This window comes from Dermacentor variabilis, chromosome 10, assembly GCF_050947875.1.
Source record: "Dermacentor variabilis isolate Ectoservices chromosome 10, ASM5094787v1, whole genome shotgun sequence".
Classification (NCBI taxonomy): Eukaryota; Metazoa; Arthropoda; class Arachnida; order Ixodida; family Ixodidae; genus Dermacentor; species Dermacentor variabilis.
The window spans coordinates 5,464,309-5,483,998 of NC_134577.1; the positions used below are offsets into that span (position 1 = coordinate 5,464,309).

General features: G+C 44.1%; 1 protein-coding gene across 3 annotated transcripts in view; it reads right to left on the reverse strand.

The window, feature by feature from the left end:
• Positions 1–19,690, reverse strand: part of LOC142559762 (glycogen debranching enzyme) — a 152,236-nt gene that overhangs the window by 36,144 nt on the left and 96,402 nt on the right. For 2 of the 3 annotated variants that reach the window (XM_075671390.1, XM_075671391.1), the window contains 2 exons: positions 9,517–9,734; positions 7,938–8,035 (listed from right to left, as the gene is read on the reverse strand). In XM_075671390.1, the coding sequence (XP_075527505.1) occupies positions 7,938–8,035; positions 9,517–9,734 (316 nt within the window). Of the gene's footprint in view, positions 1–3,068; positions 3,211–7,937; positions 8,036–9,516; positions 9,735–19,690 lie in introns of those variants that run through there. The other variant, XM_075671392.1, reaches the window with a different exon arrangement.

Genomic DNA, 19,690 nt, shown 5'->3' on the forward strand with positions numbered 1-19,690 from the left:
GAACTGTGCCCATAACTCAAAACAAAACACAAAACGAGCGAGACCCATGTTATGCTACAGGGAGGCATTTTTTCAGTACTACCCAGCCAACTTTGATGACTACCACCAGGCCGCGCCACAGTGCATTCAATATTCCAGCCCGACAGCCCCTTGGTGTGGCTATGATAAATATTCACTTCTGGCCAATGTGATAACGAGCCGCAAACCATTACAGATAGCTGTCGCTATATGTTTCCACATGTGGTTTATCAGTAATCTGTTGCGAAATCATGTGTACAGGTTAGACTAACGTAACTTTCAAGAAATCTAATATAGCAGATCTTCGATTTGTGAATTGAATTACAGTGGAACCCCATTTACATGACTTTCTTGGGACCGCAAAAAAGCATCGCAAAATGCGGCCGTCGTAAAATCCCGGGCATAAATTATGCCTATAGATATACTACTTATTTCGTGCAACACATTTATGAGAAACTTCAATGTAAACTACTAACATACTCTACAGGGCTTGGAAACCCAAATTACCAAAAAAGTAAATGCGATAAGAATTAATGCTGCAGTACAGGTACCAATCATGCTTTATTCAAACGAACCTTTACCGCACTCCATTGCCCGGTGCTGCGATTCCCACCAGCCAGAGCGAACCTTAAAAAAATTCAGTAAGTCTCTTTTGGACTTTGTTTGATTCGTGAACCAAGAGCTTTCGCTCGAGTTGGGCAACGTCCAAAAGGAGGTCCTCTGCGGCATCACATGAACAGATGAAGTTCCGGATGCCATCTATGTGCTGTAGCACCTCGACGAACGTGGTAGGCACAGGCACGACATGTGTGGCGTCGTTGTTGTCCTCGTCCGATGTCGCAGCAGTGTCGGCACTAAGCAAAGCCTCCTCAATGGCGTCATCCAGCAACCCCTCACCGCAGATCGCAATGTTGTCGTTGGCCTCCACGTACTCGGCGAAGGTCATGGTGAGGTTCAAACCCTCGAAATCGTCGTCGGCGAAGCCTGCATCGGCCTCGAGCGGCATCGAGGCTGTTGCGTCCCCAGCAGAGGAGGCAGTCTCTTGCTTAAAGCCGCAGTGCTTGAACGAGTTAGCAATTGTGCTTTGCGACATTGCATTCCACGAACTGGCAATAAAATGCATGGCATTGAGCACACTGATCTTCTTCTCCGACTCGCTGCGCTCCATGGCCACCAGCCGACACTGTACTAACCACTTCAGGTACCCTTGCTTGACGCACTTAATGATGCTGGCATCCAGCAGCTGCAGCCAGCTTGTGCAGTTGGGTGGAAAAAAAAAAATCAACCTTTATGTTCCTCAGACTGGACGTATCGGGTGTGTGGCACGGTGCGTTGTCCACGAAAAGCAATATTTTCCTCGCCTTAGTACCCATTTTGTTATCCAGCTACTGCAAAAAATTGCTGAAGAGCTAAGACGCCATCCATGCCTTTTTGTTGAAGTTGTAGCTGCACGGCAGCGTCTTCAAGTTCTTAAAGCACCGTGGCTTTGGAAACTTTCCAACAACGAGCATGGGCAGCCTCTTGGAACCGTCCTCGTTAGCACCAGAATAGTGCCGTCACACACTCTTTACTACGCTTACCACCATGACAGCTGTCACCCTTAAACGCAAGGGTTTACTCGGGCTGCATATAGTAAAACATACCGCTCTCATTGGTGTTGAAAACGTAGCAGGGCTTGTATGCAGCAATCACCTCTGGCAGCGACTCCATCCACTCATTCACCGTCGAAACGTCCACGGAAGTGCTTTCTCCGCAAGAGCGGCTGTACACAATCCTGTTTCGTTTTTTAAAGCGATCCAGCCACCCGTTCGATGCCTGAAAGTCGTTGATGCCAAGACGCAATGCCACAAAGTCCGCCTTTTCTTTTAGAATGGCGCCGTCAACGTTGATTGCAGAGCTTCATGCTTGATGCAGCCACTTATCGCCGAGCGACAGAACTGACCGCTTTCGGGACATCGTGCGTCGCATTGCTCCACACAACTCAAAACCTCCGCCGAACGCTGGTCACTAGGATTACGACGAAGAACATGTGTGATAAACCTAGGCCTCTCCGCACTACCTTGTCGGCGATCTGCAACTGGGAAACTGGAACGAGAGAACGCTTCCCCAACGTGATGAGAGGCGACGCCGCCGAGAAGAGAGGGAGAAAGTGATTGGGGAGAAGAAAAGGCGCTATTTCAGCACAGCGGGCATCGCAGGCGGCTGCTGGTGGGGGGGAGAGAAACGCTTCCCCAGCGCGACGAGAGGCGACGCTGCCAAGAAGAGAGATAGTGATTGTGGAGAAGAAAAGGTACTATTTCAGCACAGCAAGCGTCGTGGGCGACTGCTAGTGGGGGAGAGAGAAACGAGCGATGAGACGAGGCAGGGAAGAAAGCTGTGCCGGAGCGAACCAGTCGAGCAGTGTCAAGCGCTCTGCATGCGGTGAGACGGAGCGAGGTAAGAGACCCACGGCACATATTTTTCGTCCGCCATTCTGTCCCACACTTCGCGAGAATCGTCGTGTAACGCAGCTCAGGCGTAAAATTGCGTCGGATAACCGGGGTTTTTAATGCATTGCTTCTATGGGGACTTCGCCGGGACTGCGCTAATCCACTGTAAAACCCGGGTCATCGCAAAACCAGGGGACGTATAACTGGGGTTCCACTGTAAGTGAATGTTCCCTATTCAGTTCTAAATCGAATATTAGAGTATTTGCACAACCCTACTTGACCTGTTGCATTTTATTTCTGTGTTATTTTGTCTGCTTAATGCAAAGATTGTCTGTAAAGGCCGGTACTCAAGTGTTTACCTTTCAACATTTGCAAATTTATAAGGATTAATGCATCCCAGTTGCATATTTTAGTTGCCAAATAGCACTGCTGCTTGGTCTATGTGTTCTGCAAATGTGGAAGTTTTGAAAATCTTTGTTTTGGTTATGCTACAGTAGAACTCATGGCGTAGATATCCACAATTCTAACAATTTCCATTATGAGCAGTCTGTGTTGTATATAATTTCTGTAAATTTATGTATTTGACTGAACTGAATTCTTCAATGCACTATAACCAAGAGTATTCAGTGTAAGGGACTTATAGCGCTTTATTTTACTTCATATTTTTATTGTAACTCTAAACGTTGTATTGTGGGTTTGAGAGCTTTTCTAAGCAATTGATTAGATGGCTTTTTCCTCTCAAGCATCCAGTATCTTTCGACACCTGAAATAAAGTTTCAGTTAGTTGACTGACTGATAACAGAAGCGCTGTAAAAAATGTAATGTTGGTTCCTTGTGCTCATTGAAGGATTAGGACTTTGACAGTGACTCCAACCAAATTAGGAAAATTATTAGCCCAACGTTTCGGAGCCCATTTGGCTCCTTCTTCAAGGGTTATTCTTCGGAGAACTGAAAGCCGATATTGATAACTTGTCCGAAAAACTTCACGAAAAGATTGTCAAAGATAAAGAGTATCATCACAGTACATTACTACCAGACTTTATCAGATCATCTCCCGAGAAATTCTGGAGGGTTGTGACGCCCGCCTCTTCGTCTTCCGACACCTTTTTTATAAAAGGTGAAAATGTGCGGGATGAAAAAACTGTGTTCTGCTTTTAATAACCATTTTAAGAGTGCATTCACAAGTGATGATGGCTGTTTACCATGCTTTTCTGCGGAACTGCCTTCCCTTCCCAGCATTTTATTTCGGAAAAGGGTATTCTAAAGTTATTGTTAAAGCTTGACATTAAAAAATCTCCAGGGCCAGATGATATTCCGAACTGTTTTCTAAAGCGTTATGCTGAATGGTGTGCAAAATATCTGTACATTCTATTTGCGAAGTCAATCAACGAAGGATCATTACTGGAAGACTGGAAAATTGCTATAATAAAACCTTTACATAAATCGGGGGATAAATCTCGCATCAAAAATTACAGACCGATTTCATTAACATCAACATCTTGTAAGCTCTTAGAACATATAATTCATAGACATATAACTGGTTTTCTAGACGAACATAACGTTTTCACAAATATGCAGCATGGTTTTAGAAGTGGCCTTTCGACTACTACAAAACTAGTTGAAATCATACATGACTTTGCTAACACTGTAAACAAAGGGAAACAAACAGACGCGATATTCATGGATTTCAGCAAGGCATTTGATAGGGTGTCTCATGTTAAATTGCTTCATAAGCTAGGAGCTGTGCTTAAAAACGTTAAAATATTAGCATGGGTTAAAGCATACCTTACAAACCGCCATCAGTTTGTTACTGTACATAAAACCTCTGATATAGCTGCTGTCAATTCTGGTGTCCCTCAGTGATCCGTTCTTGGCCCCCTTTTCTTTTTGTTATATATAAACAATATTGTCACAAACCTCTCTGTTCCTTTTCCTTTTTCTTTTCTTTTTGTTATATATAAACGATATTGTCACTAACCTCTCTTTTAAATCAGGCTTTACGCTGACGACTGCGTTCTGTATGATGAAATAACAACGGAAGAAGACCAACTTAGGTTAAACAGGGACTTTAATAAGGTAGTTGAGTGGTGTAGACAATGGCAAATGTGCATTAATTTCGAAAAGACAGTACATATGCGGATAACCTTAAAAAAGAAGCCACTGGTATATCGCTATGGCACAGAAAACGCTTTTTTGTCAGAGGTAGCGCAATATAAGTACCTTGGCTTGTACATAACAAAGGATCTTTCCTGGTCAAAGCACCTTGACACAGTAATAGCAAATTGTCGCCGCAAGTTGTTCTTTCTAAGACGCGTATTAAAATCCTCCACACCAACAGTACATCTACTGGCATATAAAACACTAGTCCGCCCCATTTTAGAATATGCTATAGTTATATGGGACCCGTTCACTAAAAACGATATTGGAAAGCTAGAAAGCTTACAAAAAAAAAAGCAGTCCGATTCATCTACAATACATATGGGCGTAGTTCCATTACTAGCCTTTTATCTCGGAGCGGCTTGCCTTCTATAAGTGACAGAAATCGTGCATGTCCTCTAAAATTCTTTTTCCAACTAATAAATGGTCACTACAACATCGACACGTCTCACATTATCACCTATGCAACATTACGCTACCAGACAGCGACACTCACTAGCTGTAACTCCATTTACAACACGTGTCAACTGCTTCAAGTACTCTTTTTTTCCTAGAACTATAGTAGATTGGAATAAGCTGGCCGACAAAACTGTAACACAGGACTCATTATCACTTTTCGAAACATATCTTTAACTTTTTTTTTTTTGCACTTGCTGAGATTGTTAGTGATAGCACTGTTTGACTGTATGATTGGGAAAGATCGCTGAAGTAACGTTGAAGCGCTTGTTTTTGCACCTGTTTTTTTTGCACCTGTTCTTCTGCGCCTGTTTTTTGCACCTGTTTTTTGCGCTTATGTGAAGCGCTTGTGTGACGAATCTTTTTAGTGCAATTCTCCATTTTTGTATTTATTTTGTTTTGTGAACTTACTCGTGTACCACGCTGCTAAGATCTTGTTTAAGATCGCAGTATTTATAAATAAATAAATAAAAAATAAAAAGGTGGCGGCGTGCAGCTTTTGAAAAGTCCATAAAGAAAAGGGGGGGAGAGGGGACAGAAGGTGGGGAGACACATAAAACCTTTCCTTGACAGATGGGAAAGGTGGAAAGGCGATAGAGTGTGGCTGGTGGCAGTGGTGCTGGTGGTCGGACGACCAATGCGGGGTGTGCTTGACCTGTGGGAATGCGGTTGATGGGAGTGGCGGAGAGGGAAGCGTAGATGTTTCAGCGTTGGTGACCTAGAGCAGGGAATTATCTCGCTGCGTGTCTTTTCTTCTTATTTTCTTTGTGTCACTAAGGATACACCCAGAGGGGAGGTTGTCCTTCATGCAGGTTATATTGGTTGCCGTATTTTTGATGTGCCATGACACAAGCAGCATCCTTTTTGCAGGTTCGTCTCTGTTTGAAAGATTTGGGTTTCTTGGAAAGCAACCCCTGAAGATGGAGCTGAATGAGCTTCGAAACATCAGGCTAATAAATTTTCCTGATATGGTTGAAATCACTCTCAATGTCCTGATCAATTTTCCCAACCAGACAGGCAATTCTGCCATATGTTCAGCTTCATTGAAGCATGCGCCAAAATCCCTGCACAGCACCCTTTTCATTCCACACCTTTTCAAACGCAACATCTGTAGTTATATGGAGCTTGCCTGGCTGTTTTGCACCACAAAAGAATTATGATAATGATAATATGTCATGTTTTGTGGTTCAAAGGCGTATAGCCAAAGAGCACCATGCTAGAATTATTCAGCTGGCAATGGAGAGAAGAATTACAATAGGTAGATGTGATGTGGTTGTAAAGAGGCCTAAATAACAGTCTGTGAAGTGTGTAAAATGTATATGCAATAAGTAGCGTTGTGCAAATATTCAAATTTTAAAATAGTAGTTTCAAATATTACGCTGCTTGATATATGCTTTGCGAGCAGTTGTAATATTTTTGCTTTTCAAAGTGTTGGCAAACTCACGGTCACGAGTTTGTTTACTGCCTAATAATGAGTAAGGCATGATTTTTAAAATCAAGAATAGACTCGCGTATTTGGCAAAACTGTATAAATATTATGGTGGGAGCTTTCAAATATATTAATTGTAGTCATTTCATCAACCTTGTTTAACAACCTGCAAAAGAAATCGAGCAACGAGCTCCAGATACACTGTTATACGCTGACACCATCTTTGCCAATCTTGGCACCCTTGATTGCCAGCACTTTTTTAGATACATACCCATACACGTACATAAGTATTCCAATAAATAAGTCATACTTGAATTAATTGTGGCCTCATTCTCACAAATTAGTTCACTTAATCACTGCATGTATCCAATAATTATCTTGCATGCCACTTTGCAGCCAAGGCTTTTGAACGGCAACTATGCAATATTAAATTCGAAAATGTTCAGCCAAAATCACTATTCACTTCGAATTCGCTTCGAACTGAAAATCGACTATTCGCAAAATCCTAGTAATAAGATTATGGAAATGGTTAATAAGTTGGGGGGGGGGGGGGGTACTACGAGAACAAAAGATACATTGCAAAAATATTGTATAATACACTAAAACATCATTATAACGAAGTTGAAAAGGCAGTCTAAATTACTTCGTTACATCAGTTACTTCCTTATGTTCATTATTACCGTTTATTGCAATACATGCCCAACGGGGTGCACAATAGTAAACACGGAAATAAGAAGGCGGCTTTGCAGCCCGCGGAATCACTACACGGCCACACATCTGATGAGGTTTAAATAAAAGAACAAAAGAATCTTCGGCGTGCGCAACACGACTTAGCACCTGATGAAACAGCCTCTACACAGCTGCCGCCTGTTCCATTCTGATGGTCCTTCGTGCCCGCTTTCCACTTGGCTCATTGCAGTCGAGCAGCGTGTGGCACTGAACACAGTGCGCAAAAGTGAATGCATTTATCTTTTGCACCGCCATGTATGGCGTGGTTTGTACAGCCAGGCACATGCAAGAGAGAAAGGTCAGTGGAGAAGTGTGATAGTGAGTTGATGCTTATGCGCAGCTGTGCAGTTTTTCTCGACGACGTATTCGACGCGGGGACGCAGGAGTCTTTAACTGCCATGGTGAACGAGTGCTGAACCATGCAGAAAGCCATGCAATCGGCGCACAACGGTCGGGTGTTTTTTTGGTTTCAAAGACGAATCTAGTTCACTACATCCATTTGCAGGACAATTTCACTTTGTCAAAACGAGATTTTAAATACATGAATTTTTATGGAAACATTAAGGGGAATTTTATTTACTTCGTTACATCCCATTTCATTATAATGAGGTTCGAGGGTACATTGAAACATGTCAGCGGCAAAACTTTGCAAGAAGCACCACTGCTTTAACAGAGGCCACAAAACAATAATTTCATATTGGACTGCCTTTAATATTCACCTGGGATCAAGGGTCTTCATTCCAAAGGGGCCAACTAGGGTCTGTTTGACAATGTTTAGAGCATCCCAGGCCTTCTCAACAGTGAAAAGCTCAGGTGCCTAGAATGATTAAGGAAGAAAGATGCACTAAAGATGCATTAAAATATACTACATTTCTTAACTACAAGCTAGGACTAGCATAAATGATAAACCAATTTTATCCCCATATGATACTGAAACAAGTGCTTCCTAGTTGGTGCTGTCCACATCACCCTTGATTTACATCTTACAACAAAATTAGACAGGACACCTGGCGCTTATAACTTCATCAATAATATAACTTAACAAGAAAGAGCACTACAAGTGAAATTGGGTGGCTATCAAGCCAGATAATGATTGTCATGCAAAAACTACCCTACATAAAGCTTACACAGCAGGTCTAAATTGCACAGTATTGTACAGCACTGTACAGTGATGGCACAATTCGAGGCAGAAAATGTGATCAACACTGTCTGCTGGACGAGCTCCAGTAGTTTGTAAAATTTGCAATATGATCAACATGTAAAAGTCAAAAACTGTTTCACAAGCACAAAACCAGACTTCCTCACATAACATGGTGTAGGGAAGGCTTCCAAAGGATCTCTGCATATCTTACCTACTAAAAAAAATACTCTGAGATTACTGGCAAATCAGTTCTGCGGAAGTCCGCAAGGTGGAGGAAAGTACATGAAAGGGAAAAATTGGCATCCACCTGAATTGTAGCATGAAGCTATAAAGGAAACCCATACGGGTTTATTAGAAAGATAGCCTTGCAGTTAAAGAAAAATTTGTCCTGGTCTGGGACTCGAACCCGGGACCAACGCTTCTCCAGGGAAGTCACTCTACCATTTGTGCTAACCTCCCAACTAACTTCCTGGTTAGCTCAGATGGTAGAGATGGTACATATTCGGTGTCCCAGTGCCTCAAGTTGTTGATTAATTTGCCCTCACTTTGCGATCAGCTAGCCTCCTGGTTAGCTAAGATGGCAGAGCGACCACCCCAGAAAGGCGCTGGTCTCGGGTTCAAGTCCCGGACCAGGACAAATGTTTCTTCAGCTGCAAGACTTTCTTTATGAGAAACCCATATCCACTTCCCTTGTAGCTTTATGCTACAATTCAGGTGAATGCCAATTTTGCCCTTTCATTGAGATTACTTCAAATTTTGCTCATGCAATATGTGACAAACTGAGGACAGAACTCCCATTTAACATGTCTAAAGCAAGTTTACCTCAATTTTCTCTCTTTTTTGCAATAAGCGTAAGTAAATAAATGCAAATCAGATCGCATTTTTAGAACTACTTCGGCTTCCCCTTCCCTTGCCTTACACAACTTGGACCAGCAACGTTCTTCCTTTTTCTTTTTCAAGCTGAACATACCTTCATGAAAGCACATGGCAATGCAGTTCTTGGCTTTATTACATTTCAAAGGCAAAGCCAAGATAATGTGCCTGCACCTCACACTCTCCTAGAGAGGTCACAGTGCTTTAAGACTTGACGCCCAAAGCAAAGCCTTGTCGTCCATTTAGCACAAACAGCACCATGAATGATGACAGTAGCAACATACCACCACCATGGCAATTGGAAAGTTTGGCCTCAATTGATAGTCAGCCCACGGCCAAATGGCCCCATATGAGTCCTTGTAGATCAGACGGCGATTAATCATTTCAGGATGCAAATCGTCATGGTGCACAGGCTGGTGTGCAGGAGGCACCCAAAAACATGGCTCAAAATTTTTCTTGATCAGTGACCCCCACTGGTCAAAAGTCATCACAGTCGTCACACCTGAAAACAGAAAATGAAAATGAATCAAGCTGCCGATCCCTGCAATCGAGAACTACTGCCAACTACTACTTGGCAGCAGGAGCCATGGCAACAACGACAAACTACTAAGCAGTACTTTTTGGTTACGCAGATCGGAGCACAGTAATCGGCAAGCGTTGATTTCTACCGCCGTTGTGCTGACAAGCATACGGCTATCCTGGCATGTGGACTTCATGCCCACCATCCCCGCTAGTCGATATCATCGTGGCCACCTGGTGACATCTCGCAACGCTGCCACTGAACTGGACCGCTCTGTGACGCCACCAGCACTGCAAAAAAGGGATCCGTCTGGTCCTGCGCTTCACTTGGCAGCAGCAGCCGTGGCAACAAGGACACACCACTAAGCTGTACTTTTGGTTAGGCAGATCGGAGCACAGTAATCGGCAAGCAATGATTTCTACCACCGTTGTGCTGACAAGCATATGGCTATCCTGGCACGTGGACTTCACGCCCACCATCCCTGCCAGTCGATATCATCGTGGCCACCTGGTGACATCTCGCGACGCTACCATTGAACTGGACTGCTCCATGGCACCACCAGCACTACAAGAAAGGGATCCGTCTGGTCCTGCGCTTCACTTGGCAGCAGCAGCCGTGGCAACAAGGACACACCACTAAGCAGTACTTTTTGGTTACGCAGGTTAGTCTTCACTTTTATACGGCATTTACCATTCTGTTCTTAACTTTTGTCGCGCCTGCTGCTGCCAAGGTTACTCCCGCGGTTTTTTAGCAATGCCCAGTAATGCAGAACTTGCTCGCGATGTTGACGCCCTTTGGAAAGAAATCGCAGAAATGCGTGAAAGTCTGCGCATGATGAACCAGCTGTACAAAGAATCGAGAGGAAAATGTGACGCTGTGAATGCAGAGAACAAAACACTCGCAAAAGAAAACGAAAAGCTGGCTAGAAGGGTAGTGGACCTCGAGCAGTATTCTCGTACAAACAATGTCGAGATCAGGGGTGTGCCGTCCACACAGAGCGAGAATTGTGCCGCTGTTCTCCAAAAAATCGGCGACAAGATTGGCTGCCCTGTGGCACCATCTGACATAGACATTGTTCACCGCGTCCCTGCGAAGAAGGATAAACATATAATTGTACGCTTCTGTTCCCGCACTAAGAAGGCTGACTTCATAAATAAGGTCTAGAAAGCACGACTAAACACTACTACTCTCGGCTTCCCTCCGTCTGCAGAGGCCAAGGTCTTTATTAACGACCACTTAACACAAGACAACAAACGTCTGTTTGCTTAAGCCCTCGAACTGCAAAAGCAGCACAACTGGAAATTTCTATGGACGGACAACTGCCGCATCAAAGCACGAAAGACAGGAGGAGGCCGTGTGCACATTATTTCTAGCACACACGACCTTTCGCTGATCGCCTCGTAGCTGTTCAAGCCTTCCGTTTTTATATCTAATCAAATAAATATTCCAAACAATGTATTTTTCTTCAGAAGAACTAAAACGTTCACTAAATAACAGCAGGCTCACCCATAAATCCCTGATACACTTCAAAATACGTAGCCTCTCAAAGAACTATGATAACATGATAGATTTCTTTTCTAATCTAAATAACCCTTTCACTATCATTTGCCTCTCAGAAGTATGGTTGACAAACGCTGATAGCAAGCTATTTGGTACACCCGGATACACAATGGAAGTATGTCCGTAAGGATGTTCGGTATGGTGGTTCAGCAATTCTTGTCCAAGATAACCATCCATATCACCGTCGCCATGATCTATCTTTCTCTCGCCCTAACGTTGAATCTGTATTCTTGGAATTCAATACTTTTTTCTGTCCTACACATGATCATTCACTAGACAGTATACCAGTACTCAGGCAGTACTCAGGCAGTTGCCAGTACTCAGGCAAACACCTTATTCATTTTACTTGTCCCCTACATCACCCATAGAAGTACCCGATTCAATCGCTAGTTTACGAACTACAGGTCCCGGCCTTGATAATTTACAACCTTCTAAAATCAAATTAGTATTATCTCATATCACCGATGTACTCGTGCACATTTTTAACTGCATGTTCATAACAGGCGTTTTCCCCGACGAATTAAAACACGGTAAAATAACTCCTATATTAAAAAAAGGTAACAAAGAATTAATTTCAAACTACCGTACTATCTGCATGCTATCTTTTTTTTAGCAAAGTCATTGATAAACTACTTGTAACCTGCTTAACGAACTACTTTCACAAATTTGATCTTCTCTTGCTTGAACAACACGGGTTTCGTAAAGGTTATTCGACTGAAACAGCAATAACATCATTCACTGACAAAATAAAACATGCCCTTGACAACTCCCATATTGTTGGTTCACTTTTCATTGACTTAGTAAAGCATTTGACACCATCTGTCATAACATCCTTTCTTACAAGTTAGAAGCTCTGGGCATTCGTGGCCCAGCGCTTACGCTCATCTGCAGTTACTTGACTAACAGAACCGAAGTTGTAAATTTCGGAGGTTCACTTTCACGTACTAAATCAGTCACTAAGGGTGTCCCACAAGGCTCACTTTTAGGCCCTTTACTTTTCCTGGTATACATTAATGATCTTCCTCACTGTTTAACCAGTACTTCATCTATACTATAAGCTGACAACACAACTATATTTACCAATAGCAAATGCATAAATACTGTAATAAAACGACTAAATTCTGATCTAAGCAATTTATCTGCATGGTGCACAAGTAACAAACTTAACATCAACCCTTCGAAAACTCAGTTTATGCTTTTTCATACACATAAACGCGTCATCGCGCCACCGCTCGTCTTACAAACTCATGTTCTCTCACCTGCACATGAAGTTGTCTTCCTTGGCATCAAACTTGACCCCCAACTTAAGTTTAACTTGCATGCTGACATGGTCTCAAAAAAAATTGCCTTTGGAATAAGAGTACTAACCTAACGCGCTCGCATTTTCCACAAAACGTTAGAACTTCACTTTATTACGCATTTATTCATTGTCACCTGCAATACTGAATCTCAGTTTGGGGAAACACATATTGCTCGCACATAATACATCTACAACATTTACAAAATCAAGCCTTGAGGATCATCAATTTCTCTAGTTACATGTCACATGCAGTACCAATTTTCAGTTCCTTAAAAATACTACCATTACGTTACATGCTCCAGCTCAAACTGGTTTTACTAATATACTGCACACTAAATCATGAAATAATTTTAGATGCATTTAATAACTCTGCTCTTACCAACACTAACAATACGAGATTTTCCTCTAACAACAATTTTTTACTCCCTCGAATAAACACTAATTATGGATTGTTTACTTCCCTTTTTACAGCCATTAAATACTGGAACAGACTACCACCCCATATTAAAGCCTGCCGCACAACATTAACATTCAGGAGAGATACGAAGAAATATTTACTAACGACACTACTGGCTACTGATTCATTACTATAAGTACATATTGTCCACAAATCTATTTACCAGTTTTCAATGATTCTGTATTTACCTATTGTATTCACAGCTTTTACTTATTTGCTATTCTATATCTTCCTTTGTCTTCTTTTTTCTCCTTTCTTAGGCATTTTAAATTTTTTGTCGCAGAGTCTATATAACATTTGTACTTTGCGTATTGTAAGCATATATTTGTTCCTAATTACCTGTTACATTAACCTCGTGTTCTTTGACATGTGTCATTCCTATGTTTCCATAATGTGTCAATTACTACATATTTATTTATTCATATGCTGTATCAGTTTCATTTGCTTGTGTTTTGAACTTCAATTATTGTAAGCAACTGTTTGTATTTATTTTTTCATTAACTTCGTGTTTTCTTATGTCCGTCGCTGCTATGTTGCCATAATGTATTAATTCATGTAATGTTAAATTACTAATAGGAGGTCCCCCTTACAGTTCTTGCAACTCCGGGACCTCCTTCTGTACTAATGATGAATGACGAAAAAAATAGAGTTTCACTGCATCATGCACATGAATCTTTCATAAATCATTGTTAGCAAGAATCAGACTTGCACTCAGTAATGCAGCCGAGTGTGGTGTGGGAACAACAAGCTCACTGCATAAATGTGTTTGTACAAAGCATAGATTTTGTGCAGAACACGCATGCATTCAGGGCAGCACATGCCAGCAGGTGCCACCTATGCAAAGGAGCACACATTGATCGCATGAACATGCACACACATGAGGAAAGCACAATACCACAAGCGATGGGGTGCCGGGGTATGAATTTCATCACGACAGTAACATTCTGTTGAAAATGTTTCCTTTAAACAATAGTAACAACCAACAGAAACAACCAAAGAGGAAACCAATGAGCCTCTATGCCTCACTCGGATAGCGCGCAGGTATAACACAGTGCACGCTACACAGCCGAAGTTAATAAGGTGGGCATTTGAAAAAGGTGAGTGCAGCCCATGCATGGCCAATTTTTGAAATAATTACTTCTGAAATAGCGAGGCCCTTATACAAAATGAGTACACGAACTTCAATATTAGAAAACTTAGATGTAACTAGGTGGCAATTCTTATGGCCTCAATATATATCAACATTTTCCCTCATATGTTTGCAACTGCTTCCATATGTGCTTATTGTTTTCATTTGGTCTATGTTATTACATGTTTTCTGTCATGCTTTATACATGTTCAGCTGCATTATTTGTTGTTGTTGTTGTTGTTGTTGTTGTTGTTGTTGTTGTTTGCACTTCGCTCGCACATTTTTCATAGAGTGCAAATTGTTTTGATGGCAGCTTGTCTTCACCCTCATTACGTCAGTGTCGGTGATTACTGCATTTTTCAGTGTATAAGATGCACCGGTGTATATAGTAAAAACCTGCATATAATATGAGGTTTTTTCCCTATTATTAGAGTCCCAAATTTTCGCCTCGTACTATATGCGGATCCAAACGAAAATTTCAGTCAGAAATTTGGGCTAGAAGTTTTGGTTTCGTTATAGCTGCGTGACTACAGCGTCGTTTTTTTGTTGTTGAGTGCGTGCTTGGGCAGCACACGTGCGAACCACACTTCGCGAAGTGCATTTTTTTATTCCGCATTGAAGGACCAAGATGTCTGGTCCACGAAAACAGTACTTGGATGCTTTCAAGAGAAAGGTTATTTTAGCCACACAGGACATTGGCAACAGTGCAGCCGGGAGGCAGTCTGGCGTCAATGAGGGAAGCATTCATGGATGGCATTGACAGAAGGAAGCCCTTTTCACATGCAGCGAAACGCGAAGAAGCTTTTGCGGCCCAAAGAGTGGGACATTCCCGGAAATCGAACTCGCCCTGACGGAGTTCGTACACCAACAGCGAGCCGGGCATCTAGCTGTGAGCATGGAGCTTATGCAGGCAAAAGCTAAGGAGCTCGCCACTGGATTTATTGCTACATGTGCCATGCTGGATTTTCCTTACGCCACCAAACTTCGATTTCACAAAAGCAGCCTGAATCGTTCGAAGAGCTGCTTGTGGCTTTCCAGCGCCATGTTATTTCACTGCGCAAGTCCAAGAACTTCCAGCTGGGGCAAATCGGCAATGCTGACCAAACGCCGGTTTATCTGGACATGCCATTGCCCCTCACCATGCACGAAAAGGGCTCTAAACAAGTTTATTTCCGGTCCACTGGAAACAAGAAACCGTGAGTTACTGTCATGTTGTCGTGCATGGCAGACGGACGCAAGCTCCCGCTATATGTCGTCTTCAAGCGCAAGACAATGCCTAAAGGTGAGGAGCTGCCAAAAAATGTGGTCATGAGATGCCATGAGAAAGGCTGGATGAATGAGAATCTTGTGCTCGACTGGATAAAGTCCGTCTGGTGTAGGCGACCCGGAGCACTGCTGTCGTTCCCGTCCACCCTTGTGCTGCATGCATTTCGTTGCCATTTAGCTGACTCAATGAAGAGGCTGTTGCACGAATCCAGCACTGAACTCGTCGTTATCCCGGGTGGGATGACGTCTCAGCTGCAGCCTTTAGATGTTTGCGTGTTTGCATTCAAGGATGCAGTCAAGCGGTATTACGCAGATTGGATGCGCTCAAGTGAGCCTGTAGTGACGCCGACCGGGCGGCGGAAGTGGACTTCGCCAGCCACACTATGCAAGTGGATTCAGGGTGTCTACCAAGTTGACATTTCCAAATTCCCTGAGTGGCTTCGTAAAATTCCCTGAGTGACAGAGTACTTTGTTTTATTTCAAGATGGGCTGACACCATGTCACCTGATGCTATCTCTCTCTAGTAAATATCTTAAAAACAAGGAAAAACTGCTTAATCCAGTTTTAATAGTAAGGAGTAGTGTAAAAAAAAAAACAGAAGGAAGAGGTTAGTGAAATGCATAACAAATAAAATACCTTCAAAAAAAAAAGGTAAAATTCATTGCAAATCAACTTCAACATTCTAAAATACGAATAAAAAGGAGATGCATGTAGAAGCAAATATTTTCAATATGAGCTATTTATATCAATTGAAAGCAAGCTCACTCGTATGACGCCAGAACTTTCTCACAAGTAATATTCTCTCTAACAACAGCTTTTAAGTAAACCTCAACTGTTATCACATACTCTCAGCCCGCGCACAATGCCACAGTGTTGCGTTTCACTGCTTTAAAGAGTTTATTTTGTTTGCACGAGGGGCACTTGCATCTCGGCATCAGCCAACACCTTACTTTTTTGTGTGAGCTCAAGCTCCCTCAAAGAAGCAGTGGCATGCTTCCTTTCCTGTTCATTCTTCAATGCATACGTCCTTTCTGTTCTCATCTTCCTTCTGCCATGCGTTCGCCCCACAGACCATTTGGAGCATCCTCTTGGTCAGTTGTACAGTCAACGTCCAATTCTCTGACTGCCTAGGGGCCACAAGCAGTCCAAAAAAAATGAATGCATGTATTTTACTGCCTTTAAAGGGCCCCTCACCAGGCCCCATAACAAATTTTGGTTATATGCTGGAAGTTGTTACGTGTCCTCTAGGGAGCGTTCTGCCGAAAGAAAAAAAAGAATTTTTCAGATTGGCTTGTTAATAGCAGAGACAGAAATATTTTAGTGCCACCAACCCATGATGTCAGGAGGTGAGCTCCACTGCCAAGCAAGACACTCTCCACTCGCCCCGTCTAACCTCTGCAAGCGAAATTCCTTCCCTGCGTTCTCTCATACCGCACCTCTATGGTCACGTGGCGCATATGTCATGAGCCCCGCCTTCATTCTTTTCTCTCCTTGCTTTTTTGTGGCACAAAACACTTCCGGTGACAGCTTCATGCAAGAGCTGTTGCGATTGTCTTGTTTCACTCAGCGCATGATTTTGCATGATGTGCGCAAGGACACCTGACTAACGGTACAAGCCAGTGCTACACGAATACTGAGGCAGACACAAGCGGATCACAGAGCATGATTTCGCGCTTTCGTTGTCTGCGCAAGTGATTGCACAATGTGGGAACAAGCAGATGAAACGAAGTGCATCTCTCTTGCTGTTGTGCAAAGTAAAACAAAAACATGCAGACATTCGGTTTGTGTGATTTATTATTTCTCTAAGCTTTAATTCGTGTATTTAAGCAACATAATACACAAATAACAGATGTTGCCTGAATAATTCTTGAAGTCACGTGTCACCATGAGCAACGTCACAGAGCAAATACGTGTACGAAGGCGCACTAGCATGTGGACATCATCCTCCGGCTTGGAGCGTGGCGGCGGCGAGGAAAAGGGAAAACGGCGTCCTGTGGCCGCCCGCTCGCGGCCACAGTATGTTCGGGGGTAGCGAGCCAGGAGAGGGGGCGTGGTCACAGCCGACGTAGAGGGTGCTGTGAAATGCGGTCCCAAATCGTGGGGAGCTGCCACACGCGTGCTGCGCTACCTCCACGAACATTTAGAGGTGAAACTCCCGTCAGCGCGAGAGAGCGCGGGCGACCAGATAAGGTCACAATTGTTGTATGCGCCGACAGGGCCGTATACAGTGGCGGCGCCATGCGACGCGTCGTAGAAGCCGCAGTGAAAAAAAAAAAAATGCAGCGCCCGGGCAGCGTATTTCCAACTGCTTGTAGGTACAGCGGGGCGTGGAACTTGTGGAGACGATGGACGTTTGCGCGCTTACGCGAGTGAGAGCGGGTGCGAGAGAGGAAATGTGGGGAATTTTGCTCCTTTAAAATATGACTCTGCCTGGGTACTACGGAGGAGTTTCTTGGCACGCGCGGTGTATGCGCTTGTCCCTAGGCGTGCTGGCAGAAGTCGCAGGGCGCGGTTGTGCTGAACTTAGCATCGCAAGTTGGTGGCTCGACGCAATCATATTTAATCGATCATGTTTTTACTAATGAAAACAATGTGTCATCATTTCGCATTATTGGCGGCGCCTCCAGCACACCAAAGCGGCAACAGGGATATCAAAGCTAGAAGCCGGACTGGTCCGTGGGTTGGGGCTCGCAGAGGCCTGCACGTGCCAGGGGAGTATAAGATCGGCTGTCCGCTATCGCGGACAGCCAATATTTTATGCGAACACCCCCAAGCACACTTCGGCCTCTGCGGCCCCAACCCACGGGCTGCCCGGCTTCCAGCTTTGATCTCCCAGCTACCGCTTGGGTGCCCCGGAGATCCTGCGCCGCCAGCTTTAATATAACCTCAGGTGCTCTACTGAGGCCTTTGTTTGCCGGTTACATGTGCCCTCCTGGAGCAGTGCTTGTAAAAAATACGATCTATCGTCGCGACGAAAAAAAGCGACCCGCGCCTTATAAAACACCAGTCAGAACATTGTCCCTTCAGACACAGCGATCACCAAGCGGCGTCTGCGCCCACTGCCTCACCGCGCGGACAGCCAGCGGCGGAGCGTATAAACCAACTCGACCGAACTCCGCAATGCAGGCATGTCTAGGGGACAAACGAATACAACGCACAAGAAACCTCCTCTGTAGTGCCTAGGCTGAGTGATATATATTCAAGGAGCAAAAGCCCCCTGATTTTCTCTCTCGCGCCCGCTCTTACTCGCGCTTGCGCAGAAACATCGAGCTCCGTCAAAAGTGGCACGCCCTGCTGTATCCACGAGCAATTCTAAATACGCGCTCGGGCAGGCTGCTCCGGCGCGCTCTCAACGGCGGTAATTTCTTTCCAGGCCGCCAGCACGATAACGGCTCCGCGGGCTTGTGACCTTTTCTGGTTGCCGCAAACAGTGGAGTTTCCTTTCCTAAATGTTTCTTGCTCCGTGGCTACCTCGCAGTTTTTGCTGGTGCGGCTGCACTTCCTTGGTGTTTTGAACACGTTTTTTTATTCCCGTGTTTGATGGCCTTGTGTTTGGCTTTCATCGCCATAGAGGCTCACCTCTAGTGGGCATTGTGCAGACGAAAGTAGCAGTGCTTTTTTTTAGACGTGTTTGCAATGGGAAGAAAGTGTTCCATCCCAAACTGCAATTCGCGCTACCGGACTTGCACGGAGCATGTGCCCCCTATTCAAAGCTCCGTCCGACAATGTTCGTTTGGAGCAGTGGCTTGTGCGATTCCGAGTGCAGACCGGACTTTGACATCTACCGACCATGTCTGCGCCAAGCATTTTTCAGAGGACGTGATATCCCGGACATATTATGCGAAGCTCAATGGAAAAGTGCTGCTTAAGGCTGAAAAGCGGCCTGTACTGCCTAAAGACGCAGTTCCCACCTTATTTCCAAATTGCCCAAAGTACCTCACATGGCCAAACAGACCTCGAAAGCAGCCTTTTAAGAGGGAACCTCCTGGGCGAGCACCCAAGCGACGTTGGCCGAAAGTCGACGACAAGAGTGCGGCGCAGCATCTGCAAGCTTCTTTGCACGCTGCGACACCTGGGGACTCGGAAATAGCCTTGGAGCCAGCGGCTAAGCGACATCATCTTCAATATGCTGGGAGAAGGAACTTCAGTATGGCTTGATAACAAAAGACATGTTCCTCACCAAGAGCACATCTGAGGACCTTCGAGTCACATCAAAATCCACAAAA